This window comes from Erithacus rubecula (assembly GCF_903797595.1).
Source record: "Erithacus rubecula genome assembly, chromosome: 8".
NCBI classification, from domain to species: Eukaryota; Metazoa; Chordata; class Aves; order Passeriformes; family Muscicapidae; genus Erithacus; species Erithacus rubecula.
In genome coordinates this window covers 13,918,236-13,942,272 of record NC_136659.1, presented here as the reverse complement: position 1 = coordinate 13,942,272, position 24,037 = coordinate 13,918,236, and the positions used below count along the sequence as shown (strand labels likewise).

The following is a 24,037-nucleotide window of genomic DNA, read 5'->3' as shown; positions in this document are numbered from 1 at the left end:
CATTCCTTCTTTTTTTTTTAGGGGGAGCAAATCACTGTAAGTAAATCACAGGAAAAAATGCTGGGCTTTGTTCCTACTGCTCAGAGGTTTGCAGAAAACAACATTTCCCTTTTTCCCTGTGCTGGTGCTGGCTGCAGATTTAATAGAGGCATGCAGCTTCAGCTCTCCCCACCAGCAACACAGCTCTGCCAGCCAAATTGTTTTTAAACCTTAACAAAAATTGCCATTTGAAGGGATGTAATTTAATTTGAAGTTAAAACATATGGCATGGATAAAATGTCATGCTGCTCCTCTGTCACAGTGCAACCATAAGAACCTCACAAACCAACTAGGGGCAAATGTCAGCCCACATAAGGTCCAAAAAGCTCAGAATCCTTCAGTTCAGGTTCCTTAATGCAGCATTTTCCCCAAGAACTAATTGCTGAAGGCAAATCCCTTAGGCATTTGCTTTGAAGACTGGTTTGCACATCATCAGCAGGAGTTTGGGACAAGAATACATACAGATATAATTGTGCTGCAATAAGAGAAGTGGCCAGGAGAGCAGGTCAGAAATTTTCCATTAAGAACTCAAGAAATAAATAAAATAAAAGAATATAAATGAGAAAATGTTCTTGGTTGCCACTATTGGCAAGAACAGATTAGAGGAAATATAATTTTGACATTTGATTCCCTTCCTCACACATAAGTTACCTTTTAACATATTGGGAGCAGAACTCTTGTTTTATCCTCTGTAATAGTAGGAATAGTAGCTGTGAACACAGCATTTATTCCTAGAGACAAGTGGAGGGCCACTTTTATAAATGCTCACTGATTTCAAGGCCTGGAAAGGACCCTTATTTTCATAATTGAATCTCTGGTGTCAAAAACAGCCTTCAACCTAATTCTACACTTGATCCATATTTGAGGTTGAACAATGGTATATATTTCAGAATGCAGAAGTTAACACTTCTTATGAAAGTTAAGATTTATCTAATTCTCCTTAACTTTTTCTTTACTTAATTATAGCATATAGGATGATAATTTTTTTTTTTTATTTTGTACATAGCAGTCTACATAACTAAAATTTGGCTTGTCCCTACCTCTGAACAGATTTATCTTCTGTAGATGCAATACTGAGCATGATTTCATGCTGTCATTAGCATCAGCTTTCCCAAGTCTTGGCTGATGTGATTTTCTAGCTGCAAAACCTACTTCCCACTTTTACCCTCCTGGCTTAAGATAATCAGGCTACAGTGTGGATACATGGGCTGGAGAAGCATGTGGTGAATCCTAAGAGTGACAGAAGCATCCTGTGAAAGTGTAAGATGGTTTAATTGAAAGAAGCTGTGTTTAGAAAATGCTACTCTCAAAGTTTTAAGGCCAGTGGTTTCTAGTACATAATTTGTGACAGTAGCAGAGCTTTTGACTTCTGTTATTATGGAGCAGCTGATTAGAGATTTGAAAACGTGGCCTTTTATTTGGTGGAATTACTGTAATCCTTTGACATAAGGGGACAATCCTGCCAGCCCTGTGATTTTGACCTACTCTCAGGCAGACATGCCTGACTGAACATGGTGCTGATGTTAAAAGTGTGGGCTTAGCAATTCCAGCAAATAAACACATTGCCCAGTAAGATTTGGCTTCCAGAGGAGTTTCTGACCATCTAACAAGCTCCCCATGACCTGCTAAAGCACAGCACCTTTGAAGGTCTGCCTGCATTGGTTGAATTCAAGCACCCTCACAGCAGCACTAAGCCTGTCTATTAGTTGTGAAAGATTGGGATGGAGAAGTGTCAGCTGAAAAACTCTAATGCTCTCCTGACTGCTGGCCCAGCAGCCTGGTCAGAGCAGCACAGGAGCTGTGAGAGCAGAGCCTTGCAGCACTGCCCAGATTCATGACTGATGTGGGAGCCACCTCTGCATGTTTTCCTGATCAACTTTTTGAGGTATTTGACCAGAGCCATCTTCCACAGAATCAGCTATGAAATATTTTCTGTTTTTCCAAAGGGTGCTTAGTGCTGGGCTGGGGATGATAGAGGCTGAAACACGCATTTGCAGGCTGACTGCAGGAGCTTCTGCTCTTCACTTGAGCTCTGAAGACTGGCTGGCTTCTGCAGTCTGAGGGCTAGCAGGGGAAGGAAGGGCCAGCAGAACAAGATGTTTCCATACAGGCAGAAGTTGCCTGGGGTGACAAAGAGCTCTCTGTTTGCTCCTGGGGCTGCTGTGAGTGGGAGATGCAGTCCCTTCAGCCACGGCAGAGCTGACCCCTCTCCAGTGCAGCCTGTGCAGGGCCAACAAAGCCTTTCTGTGCAGGAAGCTCCTCCATGCCTCTGCTCAGGAGCCAGGGCTGCTTCTAGCCATTCTGAGAGGGGAAAATGGGAAGTGGAAAGCCATGTCTCAGAGAACAAAATGGAAAGTAGCCAGACATTTGCAACATGATTTTTGCTGCTCTCATACAGTCTTCATTGTGCTAGTTTAACAGTGAGCCTTTTGACTGAAAGGAGCCTCAAATGAGCCTCACCATTTGTCATTTAAAAGGCTCACCATGACAACTGAAGATTGTATGACTTGAGCTAAGAGAAGAGTTAGCAGCAACCAGCAGACATTTAGAAAATTAGTCATACTTTGTTGCTGGGTTTCTGAATGATTGTGCACAAACCTCTACAGGGCCATGGTGACGTGCTGAATATGCTGATGATCTGATCTACTCCAGATCAGATATGTGACCTACATAACCCCATCATATTTGCCAATGCATCAGATAATTTGTTTTGGTTTAGTCATGCATATTAGAGAGACCAAAAAAAAATTAAATGAACTTGCAAGGCTGAATAATGTCTTGGTCTCATAATCACAACTCGTGTGAATTTTTCTCTCCTCAATTTCAGCTGAGGTATAAAATAATGCAACACATGGAATGATTGTAAAATTATTATTTATATATTGCTCTAATGTCAACATAGTTTAAACTGCCAAATTTGTCCTCCAGATTATTTTCCTTCTAAATATTGGAGGTCCACCATATCTGCTGGTGTTTGAAGACTACAGCAATTGTAAACAATAGAGTGACAGCCTGACTTTGCTTTTCCTAGGCTAATCCAAGCAGGAGTTCGAGGATATCTAATCACCTACTTTCTGTATTGACTTGTTTATCTCATATCTCAAACTTTAAAACCACATACAACAGTAATTTGAAGTATTTTACATAAATTCATTGCAAATAAACAGTAGCTGGGGTTTTGTCTTTAGAACTGGTACTTAACATCAATTACATATGTTGACTCTTCTTTCTTTAACAATAGTAAGAGAAAATCTCATTAATTTCTGGAGGAGTGGGGCCCAAATTTGCATAATAAAGAAAAGACCTGGTTATATTCAAACTCCTTGGCTACAGGATTAAGGGCAACCCTTGCATGTTGATTATCAAGCTTCTGTGAAACCTTGCTTAACAGGAATTACAGGCATGGGTGCCACTCAGAGTCCCTTGAGACCATTGCTCAGTGCAACATTTCTCAACAAAGAACGACCCAAATTTTAGAAAACTTTCAAAGGCTGTATCAAGCAGACTGTCCATAGTGACCAACATCTATAAAGCAAAATTCTCCACATCCGTTTATTTTTATTTTGCCTTCCTCCCTTGTGTTTTTCTTATTCACTCACTCATACAAGAGGGAGTTGCCAAGGCCTGGGTCTGTGTGTTTTATTGTGTTTTATTGTCATGTCATGGACAACTTTTTGATAGTCTTTGGACCACCAGTAGCTGCCTTGGGACACACAGGCTGGGCTCTTTTTGCCAGATCTGCTTGGAAGCAGGATTAACCTCCTGCCACAGGTCATCTGGTGTGGTTATTGAACATGAGCATCAGCAAGTGAAGTAATAGCTGCCAGCTTGTCAGACTGAAGCCATTCTTCCAGGTGGGAGTGAGGAAACACAAGGAGAGGTATGTAAAATGCATCTTGTGTTTGCACACAAACAGCAGTCTTTGTCTGGCTCTTTGTCCATGCTCAGTAATCATCCACTGATCACTGTGTGCCATAATTCTTGTCATATCTTATTGAGGTTAATGAAGCATCCAGGAACCCACACCAGGAATTTGGTCTATGCCACATAAACCTTGTTCAAACATTTAACAGAAGCTGGTTGTTGCACCAGGGAACTCCCAGCTAGGGTGTAGCAATCAAGCTTAGGAACAGATAGGGAATGTTAGGGAGGAAAGCAGCAAGCCTTTGTCTCAGCAGGCTGGCAAGAAAAATGTTCCCAGGGTGTTTCTGAAACTCCATAACTGAGGATTTTGAGAAGGATTTGGAAGTAGCCATGGAAGCAGATAGTTGTACCTCTTCAGAACTTTAGGAGAAGGAATGAAAATGCTAATCTAAAAGCCTTGCAATTTGAGAAAAAAAGTAATAACATTTCCTGATTTGAGTGTGGATGATACCCATAATATGCAAAAAAAATAATTTTCCTTGGAAGCATAAATAGCCACCTAATGGTCTGAAATATCTTGGAGGAAATGAATGGAGGGAATTCAAGGGGGAAAGTAGTGGCAGAAGAGGTGCACTTAAAAAGCTTGGAGAAGGAGACATGGTAGTAGTGAAGGCCCCAGAATAATAAGAGTTTCAAAGCCTGGATAATTGGTAAAGTCTATGTGGGATGCATCAAACCAGAAAAACATGCAAGACTCAGATGACAATTGGATATATGGATCTAGAGAAGAGTGGAAATCAGAAATGTGTAAGCCTAAATATCAGGGAGAAATGACAGCATTATTCATGGTAGATGAATGTTTTGGACAGGACTTCAGATCAAGAGCTTGATATTGACCACTTTGAGGTATTGTCTTAGACTTCCACAAGCTTGAATAGAAGATGCACTCTAGAGTTTTAATTTGGATGGAAGAGAAAATGACTACCAGAGAAAATGGCAAGGAGAAAGGTGTTGCAACAGCAGAAGAACCAGGGGAAAGGAGAACAAGGGCAAAAATAGTCAGAGTCAAAGACATCAGCAAGCTGGTAAAGGTGGAGAGAGAGGCCACCAGGCACTTGTCCAGAAAGCTTTGAGACTGGGACCAAGGGCAACTGGATCAAAGAAAATGGAGGATGGGGCCAGAGAGGGCTGATAAGGTGGAACCAGTGAGCATCATTTTTGGTGAGCTGAATGGTAGAGGGAGAAGAAGTGGGGGGCAGGTAGGGTTAGGGATAAGATTAATGGTTTTTAAGAGTTACTAATGAAAGCTTAAGCACTGAACTCTGACTTGTATGCAAGCACAGCTTATCTAAACCACTCAATTAAGTAAAAATGGATTAAAGGTTTCAGGAACTGATTGTACAGATGAAGGAGAGTGATAACAGATCATTTATGTGAAGAGGAAACAAGAGAAAGCTCAAAGTAGGTTTTTGGGCCTCCATTTTTCTTACTGGTTTCCTGTTCTGCTCTTGCATGGAATGTACACCCTCCTGTATTTCATCTGTTAAAAAAATTAAATATACAACAGGATTTAATTTCTTTCCAGCCAAAAAAATCAAATTTTTTACCAAGAAAGTTCAAATGCCTAGGAGATGTGTGTGCAGGGGTAAGTTATTTAAGTTGCAAGGAGCCTTGAGAAAGTCCAATCAGTTCAGTCTGATGCATAAAGCAGAATTAGCACCAAGTTTAACAAGGTGGTTCCATGCTTTATCTAGTTCAGTACTGAAAATCTCCTTGAAGAGGCACAATGCATTTTCACTGGGAAATCACACCAGTGCTAAAATACACTCAGTGGAATAATTTCTTCCTTATATCCAGTCAGAAAATATTATCTTCCAGACACCTTCATCTCCTGGAAACTTTCCTTGGTACAGCAGGCTGCTGTTAGGTGCCCCAAAGTTCCCCCTGACCTGCTGCAGCTGCTTCTTCTCCTGTAACTGCAGGGACCATCCCCATCCATGGGGAAGGCAGCCCTGGAAGACCTGCCAGCTTCATTTGGCTCTCCACAAGTGCTTTGCATTGCACCCAGCTCAGCCAAAGACCTGTGCTGGATGCTGGGTTTAATGGCATTAGTTTGAGGGTTTTTTTCTCTTTGGTTGGGTTTTGTTGTTTGTTTGGGTTTTGTGGTTTCTGATTGTTTGTTTATTTGTTTTCCTGGCATATTTTAGATCAAAACTTCAGTTGGGAAAAAGCATTTTGAGGAAGACACATCAGAGAAGTCAAAATATATTTAACTGGCAAGTGTAAACCAGAATGTACCATTAAAAAGAATAGTCCTTTTTCCTGTTTAGTGGTATGAGTATATGATATTTCTTTTGATAGTCTCATTTTTTTGCTAAGGAAACTAGAAAATAATTCATTTAGCATTGGCTGAGATATTTTTATTTGGCTGTTATCCTCTTTGGCCAGGCCTGTTTGCATGATAATTTCAAAGTGATTTGAGTTCTGAAAAGATGAAAATGAGCCTGTTTTATCTCTGCCTTTCACTGCTTTCTGCAAATCTGGAAATTTGTTTTTGATAGAGAGAGGATCAGCTCCAAATCACAAAAATAAATAACCCTTCAAACTTTAGGGAATTCAAGCTGCCAACCAGACTTCAATTCTGAGTTTGGTAAATGTCAACACCCTTCCTTGGGCAGTGAAGTAGAGTGAAGGAAGAAGTGTTAAAAAGGATGGGGAGCTGCCTTAATTACTTGAATATTTTAAAAATTATTTTCCAGGAGATACTTAATTCAGGAACACTAGGTTATTTCAAATCTGGTGACCCTACTTAGCTTTCTAAGCTGGTGCTTTGGTTAGATGGAGAGAAGCAAAAGACAGCTCCTGATGAAATAGCATGGATGTGATGTGACTACAAAAATGATAAAAATATTGTCCTATTCTCATTCATAAGTATCTAGAATTCTACAAATATTCTTTGAGACAGTGACTTCATAAAAAGAATTGACAGTTCAAATTATATTAGTGTATGGATACTCAATCTAATTTGAAATTATGGGTTTGTTTATCACCATTAATTGGATTAAATTACCTGCAGTGAAATGTAAGCCCTTTGTGAATTACCAATTCTTGTCCTGCTGGCTTTAGCAGGATCCAAACAGACTTTGTTTTAAAGTAGTGTAAGAATGAATGTGAACACACTGAGGGTGTGAAACATGTACAGGAGTGGTGAGAAGGGGCAGTGTTTGGTCTGGAAGGGTTTTTGCTGCAGGTGAAGAAGAGCAGAGCCCCAGGCAGGGTTTGATGCTGTGAAGCAGGGGCTGGGTCAGTGCAGAGGGGATTGGGAACCCTTGGGGACAACGGGATGGGTGGCACCCTGTGAGCCCCATCCCCAAGAAAGGGCAGAGCAGGGCAGGGCACCCAGTGAGAGAAACAGAGCAGCAGCAGGACAGGAAATGGAGTGCCCATAGATTCATTGCCTGGAAAAAGGGACATTGATGGGACAGGGTGACCCCATGGAACAGCATTTGCAGTCCTCCCTATTTGCAATTGATGCTGTAAAGCTTGTGCAGTTTATGTGGAATCAGTAACTTGGTGTTTCTAACTTGGATGTGCTCTTACATACAAACAATTTCTTCTGAAATATCCTGGCTTTGTTTTGTTTTTTAGCTACAACAAGTAAAATCTTACAGTCTGTATTTCATGTTCATCTTTACACTGTGTTCAATCAGTGAAATAATCCCCAAACTACAGCATTTTGGTCCTTCTTGGTTGCTAGTTGAGAAAGCTGAGGGCATGGGCTGTGTTACTGGTACAAAGATTGGAAATATCCTTTTCCAAAGAAGGAAATATCCTTTCTGATAAATTAGCTTTGCCATGTTGTGGTTGTAAAAATGGTTGAGGTGACCAGAGTAATGAATTTTTATTCAGTCTCTAACAGAATGTAACCTTTCAGCAAACAATTGAGATATTGATAAGCAAAGCTGCTGAACTGATCCAGCAACACTCTGTGGGTAGAGCTTCACCTGCTTGTCATGGGGTTGAAATTGGCCAAGGGTAGGGCACAGCCTGAATAACCCCCTGGAGCCACCTGGAGAGCCCCTGCTCAGCCTCTGCTCTGGAGCTGTGGCTCACTGTGCACCTGCCCAGCTCCAGAGCTTCAGGACAGTTACCTGCATTTCCTGTCATACATGGTCATATGCTACTGACAGGAGTTTCATTTTCTCTATGTCAATTCACACTAATTTATTCCATTGTGTAGATGAGCATCTTGTTTCATAATGCCACACCAAGGGCCAGTTCATTCTGACAACCTGATGCTGTGAGAACAGCTCAAGGCTTCTATATCAGACATGAAGTCTTGTGCACTTATTGGTCAGAGAAGGAAACTTCCAAAGCACAATGTAGCATAAAATGACTGGCAGAGGTGAAGGCAGGCTGCAGAATGGAGGCTATGAAAAAATCATTAAATAAGATCAATAGCTATTTGCCATGCAGAAATCAATGGGTAATGCTCATAGATTTAATTTCTCTCAATTTTCAACAATTTTCCTATTTAATATTGCAATTAAACCACATAACCAAAAGTCTTCACTCCTACAAAAAATACAGTTCCATGGTTTCATAATACCATGTATCACATGCCTTCTTTTCTATCCATAACTTTCCCCTTCTCATCTTTGAAAAGCTCCCAAAAAAAAAAGAAAAAAGATTCACTCTGGCTCCTAGCAATTCCTGTCTGAAGCACTGAACAGCAGCTGCTAGGTGAGTACTGTGAATCGTGCAAGAAGTGGCTCTGTAAGTGCAGAGGAAACAACAGGAGACAAATTTACCTTAAAAACACAGCATAATTTGGAAACAAACGTCCATTAACCTACAGTTAGATGAAATCATATTTAAAGTGTTTGTCTTACTAAAGGGTGTTGCTACACAGGAGCTGCTAAGAGCTTGGTAGCAGCTGAGCACCATCATGGATCACAGTTCCTTAACTGGAAATGGCTTGGTTATTGCAGGGCACACTTACAAACACTGTGGCTTTGGAGCATTAATGTATTTGCTCAGTTTATGTCGGAGCAACAGTTTCCCAGGAGACTGTGTGCTGTCATTTGTGTGGAAGAAAAGAGAGGGAGGAGCCCAGGGTCCAGCGCAGAGTGATGGGCTCCTGTTACAAGAGGAGCTGGTTGTTGTACAGCCATTGTAAGATATTGTTATCAGCTATTTGTAACTTAATGGAACTGGAATAACTTATGCTGAGATTTTTTTTCAAGTTATATATTTGGAAAAAATCTATCCTGTATTTTGGAATGGTGTGGCCATAAATAGTGAGATGTAGGAACTTCCAGATTAAGTGACACTGGGGCCAAACCTCTTGGACTTACACCATCATCAATTCTTCTTATTTACAATTAGCAGTAACCTTTATATTGCCCCCACTCCTCCAGGGTGAACCCCTTTATGGAAACTGTGCCCCTACAAGTGCTATGTGCAGGGTGCACATTGGAGTGTTTGATTATCCAGCAGTGGTTTATACAAAGCAGCTGGAGTGTCATTTCTCCTCATCATAGAGGAAGTGATACAAAAGGGAAGCATTTTTCCTGACAGATAGAAATGGTTGCTAGAACTATATGTGATCTTTAATGAAATAAAAAAATGATTTTATGTCATGACAGTAATGGCTCCAGAAAACAGCTTAATTCAGGCTTATGTTTTGTTCAAATAATGCATTTTTTATGAATAATTATGTTCCCACTTTGTCATAAACAGGAGGACCTTGAGACTAATCTTGTGCATTTGCTCTTTACATTTTTTGAAAATAACATCTCTTCTTCTCTGGTCTCTCTTTTTATCTTGATGTTGCTTCTTTTTGCAGCTCCAATTCTATCACACCAAGGTGGAGCTGAGAAGGTGGGATTAGGCCTATTCATTGAAGTCTGCTTCCTTGTACTGCTCATGAGACAGGGAAATAACTGCAATTTGATTCATTTTCAGAAAGTCTACTTCACTTGTTGGCTGAAACCAGCCAGCAGTAGGTGCTCCTTAACTTTCCTCAAACCTGAACTTTCAAATGTCCTGTGACAGATATTTACCCTTTTCATCCTCATGGTACTTGGAGGTCAAAAGAACACATTCTCCATGCTAGAAATTACCCATTGTTGTCACAGCTTGAGTGCCAGCAGTCTCCTCTCTGTCGGGACAGAGCCTCTCTTTGCCTCAGGACAGCTTTGCAATGGTGCTCAACATAAACTTGTTCAAGGCTTACCAAGGAAAAAAGAGAAGCAAATATTGCTCAGAGACTTTATTCAAGGAAGGGACTATCTCTGTTATAAATACACCATAAAATTACTTTAACTAAGAGGTTTAGTCAACATGGGCACCAAACTTACCCTTATTGTAATTTTCTGTTTCTTTCTTCACAAAAAAAATACCGGATGCAAGCTGAACACAACCTTAACCATGATTTCTGTGCTTTCAGGGATTAAGCACCTGAAGAGTCAGAGTGACTCGGTGTTCCCAGAAGAAGAGGAGGGAGTTGGCGAGCGGGAAGAGGAGTGGGGCCATTAACCAGAGCTGGCCCAAGCCTGTCCCACAGTCCCTGAACTGGCCCTGGGCCCTGCTCCCCGTGCCCTGGGGGGCTCTGCAGGCACTGCACAAGTGTCCTGTGACCCTTCTTCACTGTTCTTTTAAAGTCTTTTTTCTTTTATTTTCTATGACTTAGAAATGTAATTTGCAAATGTGTTAGCTCCCTGACTTCAGTACTGCCAGAGCTTAACTGCTGCGTGTGAGCTGTATCTAAGGCTTGTTGTAAATAAAAGTGATTTAAAAGGTACAAAATAAATAATACATTAATTTAGACAAGATTGCCTATTGTACAGAGGGTTTGTCTTGCTACAGAAAAATGTAAGCAGAGGTGAGCCTGTGTTCCCTGGATGTGTGACATCATGCTTCACAAACTCACCTCGAGTCTGAGTCCCAGGGTTTTGGCTGAAGCCAGCATGGTTCATGCCATCCTTTCCCTTTTTTAGACCATGCAAACTCTGTGGCATAAAATGGAATAAGGTGGAGAAGGCAAACAATGTTTCTTCAAAGTCACACTTAACAGATTCTTTTAATTTTTCAATCAAGGGCAGATTTTTAAATGAATTCATTGTCATTTTGTATTAACTGTTTGCCTTTGATACAAAAGTTTTGGCCTCAGTTTAACTTTCCATTGCTGCAAGTCTGTTTTAAAGGGTTGAACTAGCAAAAAGCAGAAAACAAAAACAAAAAAACAAACACAGAGAAAAAAAAATAAAAAAGAAAAAAAAACTATAGGAAAACACAGAGCCTTTTGTCTATGCCTTGCATGGTGATTTCACTCTCAATCTGAGGTCTTCCAGGAAGATCTGCTGAGAACAGGATCTGTCAACTAGTGCTTCTTTATATTTGAGAACCATTTTCCCCCTCCATCTGTATGTCTGTATCTGTCCCCTCTGGTTCCAGTTTCTCTAGAAACACTGCAGACAGGATCCACGACTCCAGCTCAGCAAGGGTGTGCAAGAAGGACTAAAGAAGGACTCTGCAATTATACAGAAGCTGCTACAGGACTTACAGGACTGAGAGCTTTTCATGTCCCCAACAACAAAAAGAAGGAAATGACCCTTCAGAAACTGTTTGAATGGCCCCAGGTCAGGTCTGGAATGGCAGCAAGAAGTGCTGGGCTCTGCTCCCAGCTTGGCCATGGCTTTGCTTCACACAGCATCAGGCTCTTCACAGAATTGCTCATTGCCACAGCACTCCTAAGCTGTGAGTCAGCCACTGGTGTTTAACCTCACACCATCTCTCTGTGCTGCTAGCTAATAAAGCACTTTGGATATTAATGGCTTTTTGCTGGTTATTAGTACCCACAGGGTGCAGATGAGAACTGTCTAGGACCTGTGAGCCAATGAAAGCATGGACATGATTTATAACACTGGATACCAGGACAAGCTATTGAACATGTGGAATCTCAGCATTTCAAAGGAAACACACACAGCACCCGATAGGAGCTTGGAGAATTCACCACTGAAAACACTGCTTCAGGTCAGCTGCTGGTCCTGAGTATAGTTACCCTTTATAAATAATAGGAAAAATCAAACCCACCCAGATTTAGTTTGAACTGTATTTGACTTTCAGAATGGCATATGCTGTTTATTCTCTGGGTGCAAAATCAGATAATACCTAAGTAGATATTAAGAGTAAAGATTTAAATCTCCTTTCTAAAGCATTGCTTTCTAAAGCATATTTTCCACTGAAGTCAGAGGAATTTTGCTTGAGAAAGATCATAGGTTTTGGCTGAAACATATTTGCATTTGGGGAAATACAATGTGTAGTGTACAGGAAAGTTTTGATTATCCTGCTATCAATTTAATTACTGGATTTCTTGTGGTTTTTTTATTTTTTAAGATCGATATAAATTCTGTTGAAGTCTTCAAGGATTTACCCACTGTCTTTTCATACTACCATTACTTCCCCCCAGTAATGCAAACTGAAAAATCAGCATTAGTTCTTGCACTATTGGTGTGTTTTGACAAAAAATGTTCCATCCAACACTGACTCCAAGGCAGGCCTGCAGGAGAGGTTCTATTGCCTGTGCCTGGGTGAGGGCTTCCCATGGTGTCCAGGGTCCAGGCAGTCAGTGAGGAAGGACTTCCAGTTCATCTGCACATCAAGGCACAGGCTGGTGGAGGTTTTCACTCTTTAATAAAAAAGCATTTCTTTTACTCCAGCAGGTGAGGCATTGGGTGACTCTCTCCAGAGCTGGCCTGGGTGGGCCATGGTGGCTGGGGGGATCCAAGCAGGGCTCCTACAGGCTGCAGGTCTGCATTTGTACAGCTGGCACTGTACAACAAATGTCCTGCTCAGTGCAGGGCTCCCCTCCTCATGTCTGTTCTCTTGAGACAAGTTTTTTTTCATGAGGGACCTTATTCCTGCAGAAAACAAGGCATTGTCTGTTCACTAACCCTGGGGGGACAATGTAAGGGCATATTTAAAACATGCTGTCCCTCAAACTTCCCTTTCTTCCTCTCCTATTGCATCCATCTTAGTGCCCAGGCCCACAGATGTTCTTTTTTCATTCTTTTTATTATTTTTTTCTATAGCAGCTCAGCACAAGAGTGAGCTCCAGAAAGAGCCTCAGTTGTTCTGTTGATTCCTGACATGTGCAATTACATTTAACCTTTTCATGCACAGCATTATACTTGGCAACTGAGTGAGTGGCTGCTGAATGCCGTCTGCTTTGCTGTGCTCTCTCCTTTATCCTCCACTGAGGATAGCAGCACTCAGCAAATCTCAAGCAGGATAGTTGTGCACCCTCTGCTGAAGCCCAGGCTGCTTGGAAGATGCTGCTAATCTCCAGTTTCATCAAAATGGGCTGATGGAGTTTATACAAGTTAAGTGTCTATTTACTCCTATAGATTTTATGCTTTTTAAATGAAATAATCTGAGGGGTTTAGGGCAGAAAAATTATTTGGCATTTCTGCTAGGCCATACACACTCTTTCAAATGATTAATTTGCCTAGTATATACTGACCCTTAGTGGTAAGCTGAGATTTTAATTGCATTGCCAAGTTTCTAAATTTTGCTTTTCTCTTTGGCCCAACTGTTCAGAAAATGGCAGGAATATTTGCTGTGCATCAGGATAGTCTATCTATGTAAATAGCCCACAATGTCTTCAGCAGACATTAACAGGCATGTGAAAATAATGATGACAGGTGTTATTAGCTCTTCTGAAGGGAGGGCTGTGGGAAGCAGGAGTGTAGAAAGGTTATTCCAAAATGCAAAACAAAAACGCTGGCATTGAGAAGCAATACTCTCCACATAATGAGAAACAAATAAGAACTCAGTATCTGGCACTAACGAACACCTCAAGCTAACTGTGGAATGAGTATTAATTAGGTTTCCAAAATAGCATCTTTCTGAAAAGCAGCTGAGGTGTAATATTGCTCCTTATTAATCAAAGCAATGGGACAATGTGAACTCTACAAAAAATAAATGGTTTGCAGATGGCTGTGTGCATCTTTAATAATGACAGAAGAACACAAGTTACAGCTTTAAATGCCAGGGACCCTTTCTGCATCTTCTCCTTTTCAGAGAGCGATATTTGCAGTTTTCAGGGCAGTGAGGAAAGTGTGTTGGTTTCTTATTACATTTTCCCTGCAGCATAAATTCTGTTGATGTGCTTCCCTAATCATTCTAATTATACTGCCATATGTTGCTCTCATCTTTCTTTTTCTCTCCTAATGGGACATAGATTCTCTCTTTTGAATATGTCATTTGTTTATTACATTTATCAAGGGTTTTAACATTATATGGGACTTTTAATTGCTTTTTTAAACACTCAGCAGATTGAATATTAAAAACAGACATGAAGGTCAACTATAAATAATATTTAAATTTCTCATGACATTTTTATTCTCTAATTTACTGGAAATATCAACTCTGTAGTCATGCTCCTGTGTCTACCATTTACCTGAAACCACACACGTCTTCCAGAGCTTCTCTGGCTGCAGTCAGCTCTGCCCCACCCCAAACCACCTTGTTCCTAGCAGAATAGGAGTCTTCCCCAGGTGGGAATGCTAAAATAAAGATGCATCATGCATTATACTAAAATGTTTGACCCAAATATGCTGCCATTAATTCCAGTTGTGAACTACTGCTGAACCCCAAACAATAAAGGTTTTTTCTGACAAGTAAGAAAAATACAACTGTGTCTCAAAGTTGAGCAGTCTCAAAGATAAGGAAGCACAATTTCAACAAAAGAATTCAAGATGGCCTAAAGTTAAGTACATGCTTTTTACAGAGACATTAGACCCTCAGAGCACCCTGCTCTGCAGAAAACAAAATCTGTAAGCCAACTGAATACAAAGAAAGCAAGAGACAACCAATTACTAAGCAGTTAACAAATTAATTTCTGCTATAATCACACCATCTTTCTTGGCTTTCATGGAAATACATCACAGGTGAATTTGACCCTTTGACTCATTGAATTTTGATTGAGATAATCATATTAACTTTATACAAGTAATTAGCCAATATTTTCATGTAACTTGATGTTTATTCATGGTATTATGATACAAGTTCCACAATCTTTCTTGCAGGTTCAGGAGTGTTGCTTGTAGGTGCATCAGCATGAGGTCCTATGTGGTGATGAACAGCTTTAAAACTACAGGTCAAATAAAAGTGAAGAAACTTCTGTTGTGCTTAACTGTTCCATCTTAAAGCCAAGATTGTACTTACCATTTTGATTTTTACCCCCTTATTTAGCTGCAACTTTGTTACTTATGGTTTGTAATAATCACCTATACAGGATGTTGCAAATGCATAAAATTCAACAGCTTTAAAGTTCATGTACTATATAATCTGGCAGAATAGTTGATTTTGCTAAGATATTATCTGTCCAAGTTTAGCTAATGCAAAGTTCTCCAACAGTTCTCCACTCAAAGGCCACAAGCAAAGTACTTGCCTAGGCACAAATAAAATATTTTGCATCTAAGTTCAGCCCAAAACAGTTTTATAAGAGATTTTTTTCCATTTTGACAAGAATTTTTTTCTATTTATAACTCCATGGTTATGACTTCTTTGTTCCCAGGGGAAAACTTAGATATTCACAGTTTGATAAAACTTCTGAATGTTTGCCCTGGGACATGGAAAAGGAGTCTCTGGGGACCCATTAAATGCTTAAATGACCAGGAAAGTAAAATTATTCTGGGGAAGTAGCCTAAATATTTGCCTAGTGTTTGACAAAGGGCAATCTCTTTTACTCACACCATTAAATTAATTTCCACTCATTTTTCCATTCTGTTTTTCAAGAATGTGATTTTTTTAAAGAATGCTTTAAAAGAGATGCACTCCCCTTTCAGACAAACCTTTGTTGCTAAACTACTGAACACAGAAATCTCTAATCTGCTGCTGGAGAATGTAAATCATGCTTACATTTTCCCTTTTCCCATACAATAACTGTATAGTCTGTTAAAAACACTCATTTCAGCCACTTACCACTAGTGATCTTGATTTGTTAATTTGAAATTATTTTCATCACAGTAGTTGCTTGTTTGACTTCTGGCATCTCTACAAGAAGAAGGTCCTTTGTGCATGTAGCTCAGATAACACCTGGAAAAGAGGAACTGCAAAGAATGTGGTATAAAGCAGTTGTCTTGAGTTATTTTCATCATGTTAGGATGTTTCACCTAGTTGGGATTTGATACATGTTTGAGCCAATGGGATTCTTTCCATTCATTTTCAATCCAAACTGAAAGGAGCCCTGTTTAATTCCATTTACACTGAACTTGGATTGTAAAATTCACACCAAGCCATGGAGGTATCTCTCAAAGTCATACCCTTCCTGAAGAATTATTGCTAACAAGTACAGTCCCAGTAGCTCCTTCAATGTCAACAACAGCAAGAATTTTTTTAGGTAAAAAGTAGTTTATTGGTTATGTTTTTCTTTGTGCAAGGGCTACTTTAACCATAAAAGGCTAAGGCAAGACTCGCTTAAAGAAATTGTTTTCAAATGTGCTATGAGGATGTGAGTGAGTTTGTGTGGCAAACTGGGACAGTAATGGAAAAATTGTGGAGTCCCAAATGGGTGAAAGTGTTGGAAATGACTATATATGCACTGTCATTTCTCAAAGAAAATCATACACAAATGAATAAAAATGCTCCAGGCAATCAAATTTGTAACTAACACTCAGGAGCTTCACAATCCTTGCCCTCAAATCAGATTTATTTGGGAATATCATCATAGGAAATATGGACAAATACAGCAGAATAAAAACATACAGTTGTAGATTGCCTTCTTGAAAATTAAATAAAAAAAATACTGGCTAGATCATAACCCATAACAATATTACATAATATATCTGTCATATATCTAGAGATAAAAGTACAAAATAAAACTCTTGAGGGCTCATTTATAGCTACAGCTCCTCAGTGTGCTCAATGCAGGGTACATGCCCAGGATGCTGTGGGGGAGATGCAGATACAAACACCATTTCTTAGGGCCCCATGCAGTGTTTTGGCAGCACAGCCTGACAGGTTTCAGATATAAAACTACTGCTCAGAGAGAGGCTCTCTCAAGAAGCCTTTCTGCCATATGAACCCAAATTTCACCCAGCCCAAAGCCTTAACCAACGTGTTGGCTCTACTGGTCTACTCCATCAAAGAAAACTCTCCTCATCCAAACAACACACCAAGCTTTGGGTCATGTCCAGGCAAAATCTTGCTAAGAACAAACAAAGGGAGAAAGAAAGAGAATCAGCTGGCATTAACAAAAAACTAAGGACTCTCCTTGTATTTCAGTAATATCTACCACAGTGATAAAATCTGAATAAAAATGAGCAAATAAGATTATTTATAGGAAAAATCACTCTTCTATCCTAATGAATGAGATCTTCAGGCAATGAGCACCTCCTGTGAGACCAGGAGCTCCTTCCAGCTTCTGCAGTGGTAGAACTTGGTGATCATTATGACAACAGGATACTGAGAGCCCCACAGGGTGCTTCAAATTCTCTGCAGAAACTAGTTTATTTTCTGCTTGTATTTCCAGGTGAAAATTTTTGCAGAGTAATAAATGTCAATTGGATAGAGATGCATAAAAAAACTTTAAGTTCTACTATGGTAAAAGTCTGGAATTGAAAATACAATATAGAGATTAAATTCTGATTGCTTCAGAGTTTCAGTCTCAGTGAGTCATAAACTACCATGCTGAAAAACAGTCAGTAGCAAATATCTAACTGGCCTAGTTTTTAAAGATAGTAGATGTCTTTTGTTCTTTTCAAATTTGGTGGGAACTATGGATGATCTACTTATCTAAAGTAAGTTTCTGACTTCTCAGATCATAATCAAAGCGATTTTCCACTGCCACAGCATATGGCAATTTACAATTTTAAAAAGTCTGATATGACCATTGAATTTCTTCTCTTGTCATAAGGACAATAAGAAGCCATAAGATAGTTTACATTTTATTACAAAGGAAAAAAGTAGTCCAACATTCCCAAAAAGGATGCAAAGGTGCACAGAGCGGTCCAGGCTACTAACAATTTGCTCAAACACCAGCAGAGAATATATAAATTCTTAACTCTTAGCAAAAAATATTGATTGCGTTATAACATCTATGATACAATTTCATCTGTTAACATTTCATTCGTTAACGGCACTGTACAGAAATTTGTCCATGCTAAATACAAGCCTTGGACCAGATACACAAAACAATTTAAATGTATTTTTTACATCCTATATGCACAAACATTTCTTAAGTTAAAACTATGCATACTACTTATGCATAGCACATATATGGCTTACATATTCAATGACAGGAATTCCACTTTTTGGCATGCCCTTGTCCCTGGGCTCAGAGCTTACACTGTTCCCAGCTCAATTTTGACTGCTCTGCTGTCAGAAAAGAGACAGTCAACAGGTGTGGACATGTAAGGGTCCCTCAGCAAAGGTGATTGCTCATGATTCCTTCTCCAGTCGGGCACAGCGTGCCCTGGTTGAGGTGGAGCTGATGCCCGCTGAGCTCTGGGTGGATCCCTGAAGCAGCAGATGAGCAGCACACAGGTCTCAGTCACTCTTGGCACAGAGCAGAGTGCCACTGCCCCCACGAGTCCCCTTCAGAGCGGACCATGCTGATTAGAAGGACCTTTTGTTCAGTGAGGTAATAACCACAGGGTCCAGAAAGGAGAGCAGGGAGTGCAGCCACTGAGCGCCCACAGCCTGAACAGGAGCCTGCAGCCTCCTGCAGGGCACAGCAGAGGGAAATGAGGTTGGCTGCAGCTGAGTAGGACACCAGAGGAATCAGGAGGGGTCATGTGCAGCTCGAGGGAAGAAGAGATGAAAAGGGAGTTTCTTTAGGAGCACAGTTTGGTCTGGAGGGCTCATTCCAAGGCTTCTTGCAGAGGGACTGCCCGTGTGCTGCTGCTGTTGCTGCCCCTCAAAAAGAAACAAACTCTAGCAAAGATGTTGCAGGATGTATGTTGTCACCTTTGCATTTGAGATAAACCATGACATAAGGCCTCAGTGTCACCTTCAGATTCTGCCCGAGAGGCAACACAGCACTTTGCTGAAGTGAAGCAATTTTCATTAATTTCTGTTGCTGTCTCTTCCACCCTACAAAACAGTAAGTACCAGCTTCATAGTAGGGCTGACACCAGTGCTGATGCCTTTCAAAATATTACAGGATTCAGAATGTTTTAATGTTTAACACCAGATGCTATTCAATTACTTTCAAATTTGTTCAACACCAGTTCTGTCCATATGGCAGCCACTGCAATGGGAAAGAATCTTCATTAGTGCAGGCTGGTCAGTGTAACTGCAACTTCCCTGTACACTCTACAAAAATTTATTTCCAGATATTGTAAGGAAGCTAACAAGTAGGACTTTTATGATGCATGCAGCATGATTGCATGAACAAGTATCTAGAAACACATTTCATTTTGATTTTCCATTTGCATTGGACACCAGCAGCAGTGACATGTAACAGCAATCCCAGGCAGATGACAAACATCATGTTTCCAGTTATCTCGTGATTTACTGGAAATGTCTGGTACCAGTGATGCAACAAAGCAAGGTCCAACTTTGGCTGAAAAATTATTTGGCTAGTTTAAGAAAGCAGAATAGAAGAGGAAAAAGCAACACAAAAACAACTGAAATCTTGCAAGTTTTTAGGTGCCTTGAGTTACCAGCTCAGGGTTTTACATTTTACATTTTTGAACATTTTGTTCAATCACTCTCCACAGAAAAAGGATGATCCAAAAATAAGTTGACACATAACAGCCTCTGAGATCATGAGGTAGGAACAGCTAGAGTTCTTTTCTCCTGCAACAGAGGTCAAATGAAAATTCATAAACAACAGATTTCTGATACTATCACTTTCCATATTCCATATACTTGAATACAAGATGATTTATTGCATGATCATTTAGTCTCACTCTAAGAATTCAGAGATTTAAAAGTACTGGTTTTCCCTTCTTTATATTGAATTTTTTTAAGGTGACATTGAAAGTGGGGTATTCTAGGTCCCTACTTCAAAATTTTGTAATATAAACACAACTGGGATGGAACAAAGAGGTTAAGAATAGCACTAAGCTAGTCTTTATGGTATAAAACACTCCCCATTAAAGAAAGAAATGACTGAATTACCTGTCCTGCCTGAAATGTCAGAAGCTTTTAAGAAATAGCAAATCTAGTTCTGTACCAGTGCTTCTGTCTGCTCCGTGGCTTTTACAATGTCTTCTGACGTCTTACAGTGTTTAGGCTCACCTGGAAGACAAACAGATGTGATTGGGAACCTGAATGAGGAAGTTAACCAAGTCAAGAGAATCTGCACAGCCACAGACAGACAGAATCAACTTCCTCAAGGTATTTTAAGGTTAAAATGAGGTTTCAGTCAACTGCTTTCTTTAATTCCTTTCTCACCAGGATAAGCAGCAGCTTGAATTAAACAATAATTATGGTTTATCCACAAGGCAAAAGACAGGATGAAAGCAATAGATGACAGCATGAAACAAAACTATGAAGACTTTTACATGAGTGTTAATAAAGTGGGTTTGGCTCATTTTTTTCTTCCAGCCTATTGAAAGTCAAAATTCACCCTCTGCAGAGTGCTGTTTAAATCCTCTTTGCTGTAGGCTTTCAAATCAGAGTCTAAGTTTCCCCCAGATAATGAAAGATGCCAGTATCAGGTTCTAAGAACCCAGTTCAAACAGATAGCAGCAGAGTAACTCAAGCAGCTTTCAAACTAAGTGATACAATATGAATCTCAAATCGACAATCATAAAACCATAGAAGTTGCTTAAACTATTCCTTCAGTTGCTTTGAATGAGTACAGCGGAGGAATTTATACACTGAGATGGTAGGCAGGGTAGCAAACTGATAGCACTATTTACTAACTACATATAGTAACTTCTCAGTTTTATCCACTTGATCCAGGGATCCCACCAGTAAAGAATGCTAAATGACAAAAAGGAAGAGCATAGAAATCTCAAAAGTGGAAAAGATGGCCTGGGAGAAGCTCAAAAGTTATAAAAATAGAGAGGGGGAAATTCTTGAAAGCCAAAAAACAAATGTATAAGTAGCTGAAAGGGAAAGCAGATGATGCATGATCTGAAAGGAAAATTGAAATATGATGGCCAATTGAAGAAGAGGCTAATGATTTAGTAAAGAGAATAGGAAGACAGGAAAGAAAACTCAAGAGAACAAGCGTGAAGAAAGAAGAAAATTAATATCTATGAAACTGCCACAGCTTCACTGCAAGGAAGAAAAATTGCTACTGATTTCACCCTTGTTTAATTATCTTGGATGGTGGCAGTGTGCACTGCCTACTCTGTAATGCAGCCACAAGCAGATGGGCTGTACTGTCCCCAGCAGAATCCTACATCACCCCTTATTCTACATCAGTTCTATGTAGGTGGAATACAGACAACCAACAATTCAAAGGCTTTTAAAGTCTCAAAATTGGAATAACATTAATTAGAGCAAGGTTGTCTACAGACCTTACCACCTTTGGCTCTTTTTGGAGGGATTTAGCAAAACTTTATTAGCATTATTATCCATAAAAACAACAAGAAAAAGAAAAAAAATGGGAGTGGGAAGAAGCATGAAAGTAAAATCTATTTATCTAAATATTGAAGTTTTATACTTGACACTTGAGGCTGCAGAAGCCTTAAAACAAAACAATTCACAGAATATGCTGAGTTGAAAGGGGCCCACAAGGATCAGGGAGTCCAGCTCCTGGCCTTGCTCAGCACCTTTGTCAAGAATCACATCATGTGCCTGAAAGACTCATCCAAATGCTCCTTGAACTTTGTCAGGCTTGGTGTTGGATCACTGCTCTGGGGAGCCTGTTCTGGTACCCTCTGGGTGAAGAACCTTTTTCTAATATCCAACCTAAATCTCCCCTGACACCACTTCAGGCCACTCTGGTCCTGTCACTGTCACCACAGAGCAGAGATCAGTGCCTGCCCCTCCTCTTCCCCCCATGAGGAAGTTGTGACTGCAATGAGTTCTCCCCCAGTCTGCTCCAGGCTGAACAGACCAAGTGACCTCAGCTGCTCCTCACACAGCTTCTATTCCAGATCCTTCCCATCCTGTGGCCTGCTCTGGAAAGTCTCTAGCAGCTTAATATCTTTCTGATATTGTGGTATAAATTTAAACAAACTAAACATTAACTTCTAAGTCATATATAGCTCTCTTTTTTGTGCATCAAGTTTGGTTTGGGGTTTTTTTTTTGTGCTTAAAAAAATGGTTGCTAATGGCTGTTACCTTATAAGCACTATATTTTTATGAACACATGATTTGGTTTTTCAATCTAACCTTCCCTCCACCCTTACCCCATGCAGGAACAGGGATGTGCCAGGGGCCTGGTTCACCCCAGGAGCACTAAGGAAGGAGGCAGCACAGCAATCTGCTCCTGTTCTGCCTGGGCACAGGGAGCTCCACACCACTGAGAGGCATTTCCATGGCATGGGTGATCCCCCAGTGCCACCACAAATCACACTGGCATGTGGTTGGTGTGGATTACCCACTGCTCTTTGCCCTGGCTGCTCTCCAGGGGCTCTCATTACTGACTGCTGCACACTCAATGGGACTGGGCAGTCCTCTCCTATCATACAGAACAAAGCTACTGGCAATTTGTTTTATCACAGATTTATTATCTCCCTTGCATTTTGATATTAAGGATTAATGTGGCTATCATTACAAGTGAGAAGTTAAGTTTGCCAATTAGTATTTATAAATCATTGAAATGTGAAGTCGTTTAATTAAACATAAGCAGTTTTTAAAATTAATGTTCTAATTAATAAATCACTCAGGAGAAAAGGAAGATCATCACTTAAAATATCACCTTATAATAGTTTCATTTAATCTTGTACCATTCAATTAAATGAAAGTGAGATGATGGAGAGTAAAAAAAGTACTGTGGAGAAAAACAACATTCAGTCTCAACTGTAGTGGTTGTAACAGTGACCCTCCCATCTTCCTCTGCACCAGCCTGGACCCAGGGCAGAGCTACACCTGTCTACAAAAACTACACCTAGAAAGAGATGTGATACAAGGAGCAGAAAATAATTCCTTTAAAAATTTTTTTTAGATGGGGAATCCCCTCATCAGAGCACATCCAAACATACATTGACAGCTCCCAAGAGTGCACACACGTCACCTTCCTGTGTTCCCAACTGTTGTAACTGAATCACAGAAATCTTAAATGGATTTTCTGCTTTTTATAAGAGCAGAACAATGACAGCTAACATATTAAATTTCAACCTGAATAACCACATTGCTTTTCTTTTTCCTTTCTATCTCCCTCACCCACAGGTGCTCACTTCACCCCGGGAGTCAGCAAGAATTTTGGGCATCCTCTTAGCCTTCTACCCCCACAACACTCAGTACAGCAACTACTGAAGCAGAGAAGTCTTATTTTTGGAAGAAGCATGGAGAATGCTAATAATGTCCTGACAGATGTATGGTGTCCCTTAGAATACTCTAATAAGTCAAATTTGTGAAACAGGGAAAACACGTCTTTGTTCTACTTGAAGCATCATTCCATTGAAAATATCTGACCTTGGTTAAAAGAGTCCTGATTGGATCCACTGGACATCAACAGAGGTGCAAAAGCACTACTAAAAACCTAATGGCTTCTTGCCCGTTTCATAAATTTTGCAGTTTGAAGTTTCAAAGTACAATGCATTCTCTAAAAAATTCCTGCCTTAGAAAACAAATTAGATTAGCATTTTATAAGATAAGAAATCTCTGCTCTTGATGGAAAGGTGGAGTGTGAAGATAGACAAGGCAACAGAGTGAACTAACTGCATGATGAGTTGCATCTGATCTCTCAAGCATAATTTGTGTTGGTCAGCCACCTAAAGAATCAGAAGTACAGCTACACCACAACTACCTTCTGCCAAGCCTGAAAGAGAAAAGATGCAGATTTTCCTACTGCATTCCTCATCCAGGAGATGGGGATCTTCTCTAAGGCACTTAAGTTGAGCTTTAATACAAACCCAGTGTAAAAAATCCATGTCAAAAGAGAAAATGTCAGTTATTAGACAACTTCAAATGCTGTGAAAATAATTTTAGTGTAAATATTTTGATTTAGGGCCCTAAATTAACCATCTGTTATTTCTGATGGAAAAAACCTGTCAAC

At 40.0% G+C, this 24,037-nt stretch overlaps 2 protein-coding genes across 9 annotated transcripts in view; one reads left to right on the top strand and one right to left on the bottom strand.

Moving 5' to 3' along the window:
- PPP1R1C (protein phosphatase 1 regulatory inhibitor subunit 1C) overlaps nucleotides 1–10,455 on the top strand; it is a gene marked incomplete at its 5' end in the record, with an annotated part of 44,511 nt that extends 34,056 nt beyond the window's left edge. Inside the window, 1 exon segment of the mRNA XM_079310459.1 lies at nucleotides 10,355–10,455. Within this exon segment, the coding sequence (XP_079166585.1) occupies nucleotides 10,355–10,443 (89 nt within the window). The 3' untranslated portion in view covers nucleotides 10,444–10,455.
- Nucleotides 10,456–16,574: 6,119 nt separating this feature from the next.
- The window catches only part of PDE1A (phosphodiesterase 1A), a 145,367-nt gene continuing 137,904 nt past the window's right edge, over nucleotides 16,575–24,037 (bottom strand). For 2 of the 8 annotated variants that reach the window (XM_079311561.1, XM_079311560.1), the window contains exons 15-16: nucleotides 20,038–20,157; nucleotides 16,602–19,713 (exon numbers count right to left, since the gene is read on the bottom strand). In XM_079311561.1, the coding sequence (XP_079167687.1) occupies nucleotides 20,081–20,157 (77 nt within the window). In that variant the 3' untranslated portion in view covers nucleotides 16,602–19,713; nucleotides 20,038–20,080. Of the gene's footprint in view, nucleotides 19,714–20,037; nucleotides 20,158–24,037 lie in introns of all 8 variants that reach the window. The other 6 variants (XM_079311559.1, XM_079311556.1, XM_079311557.1 and 3 more) reach the window with 6 other exon arrangements.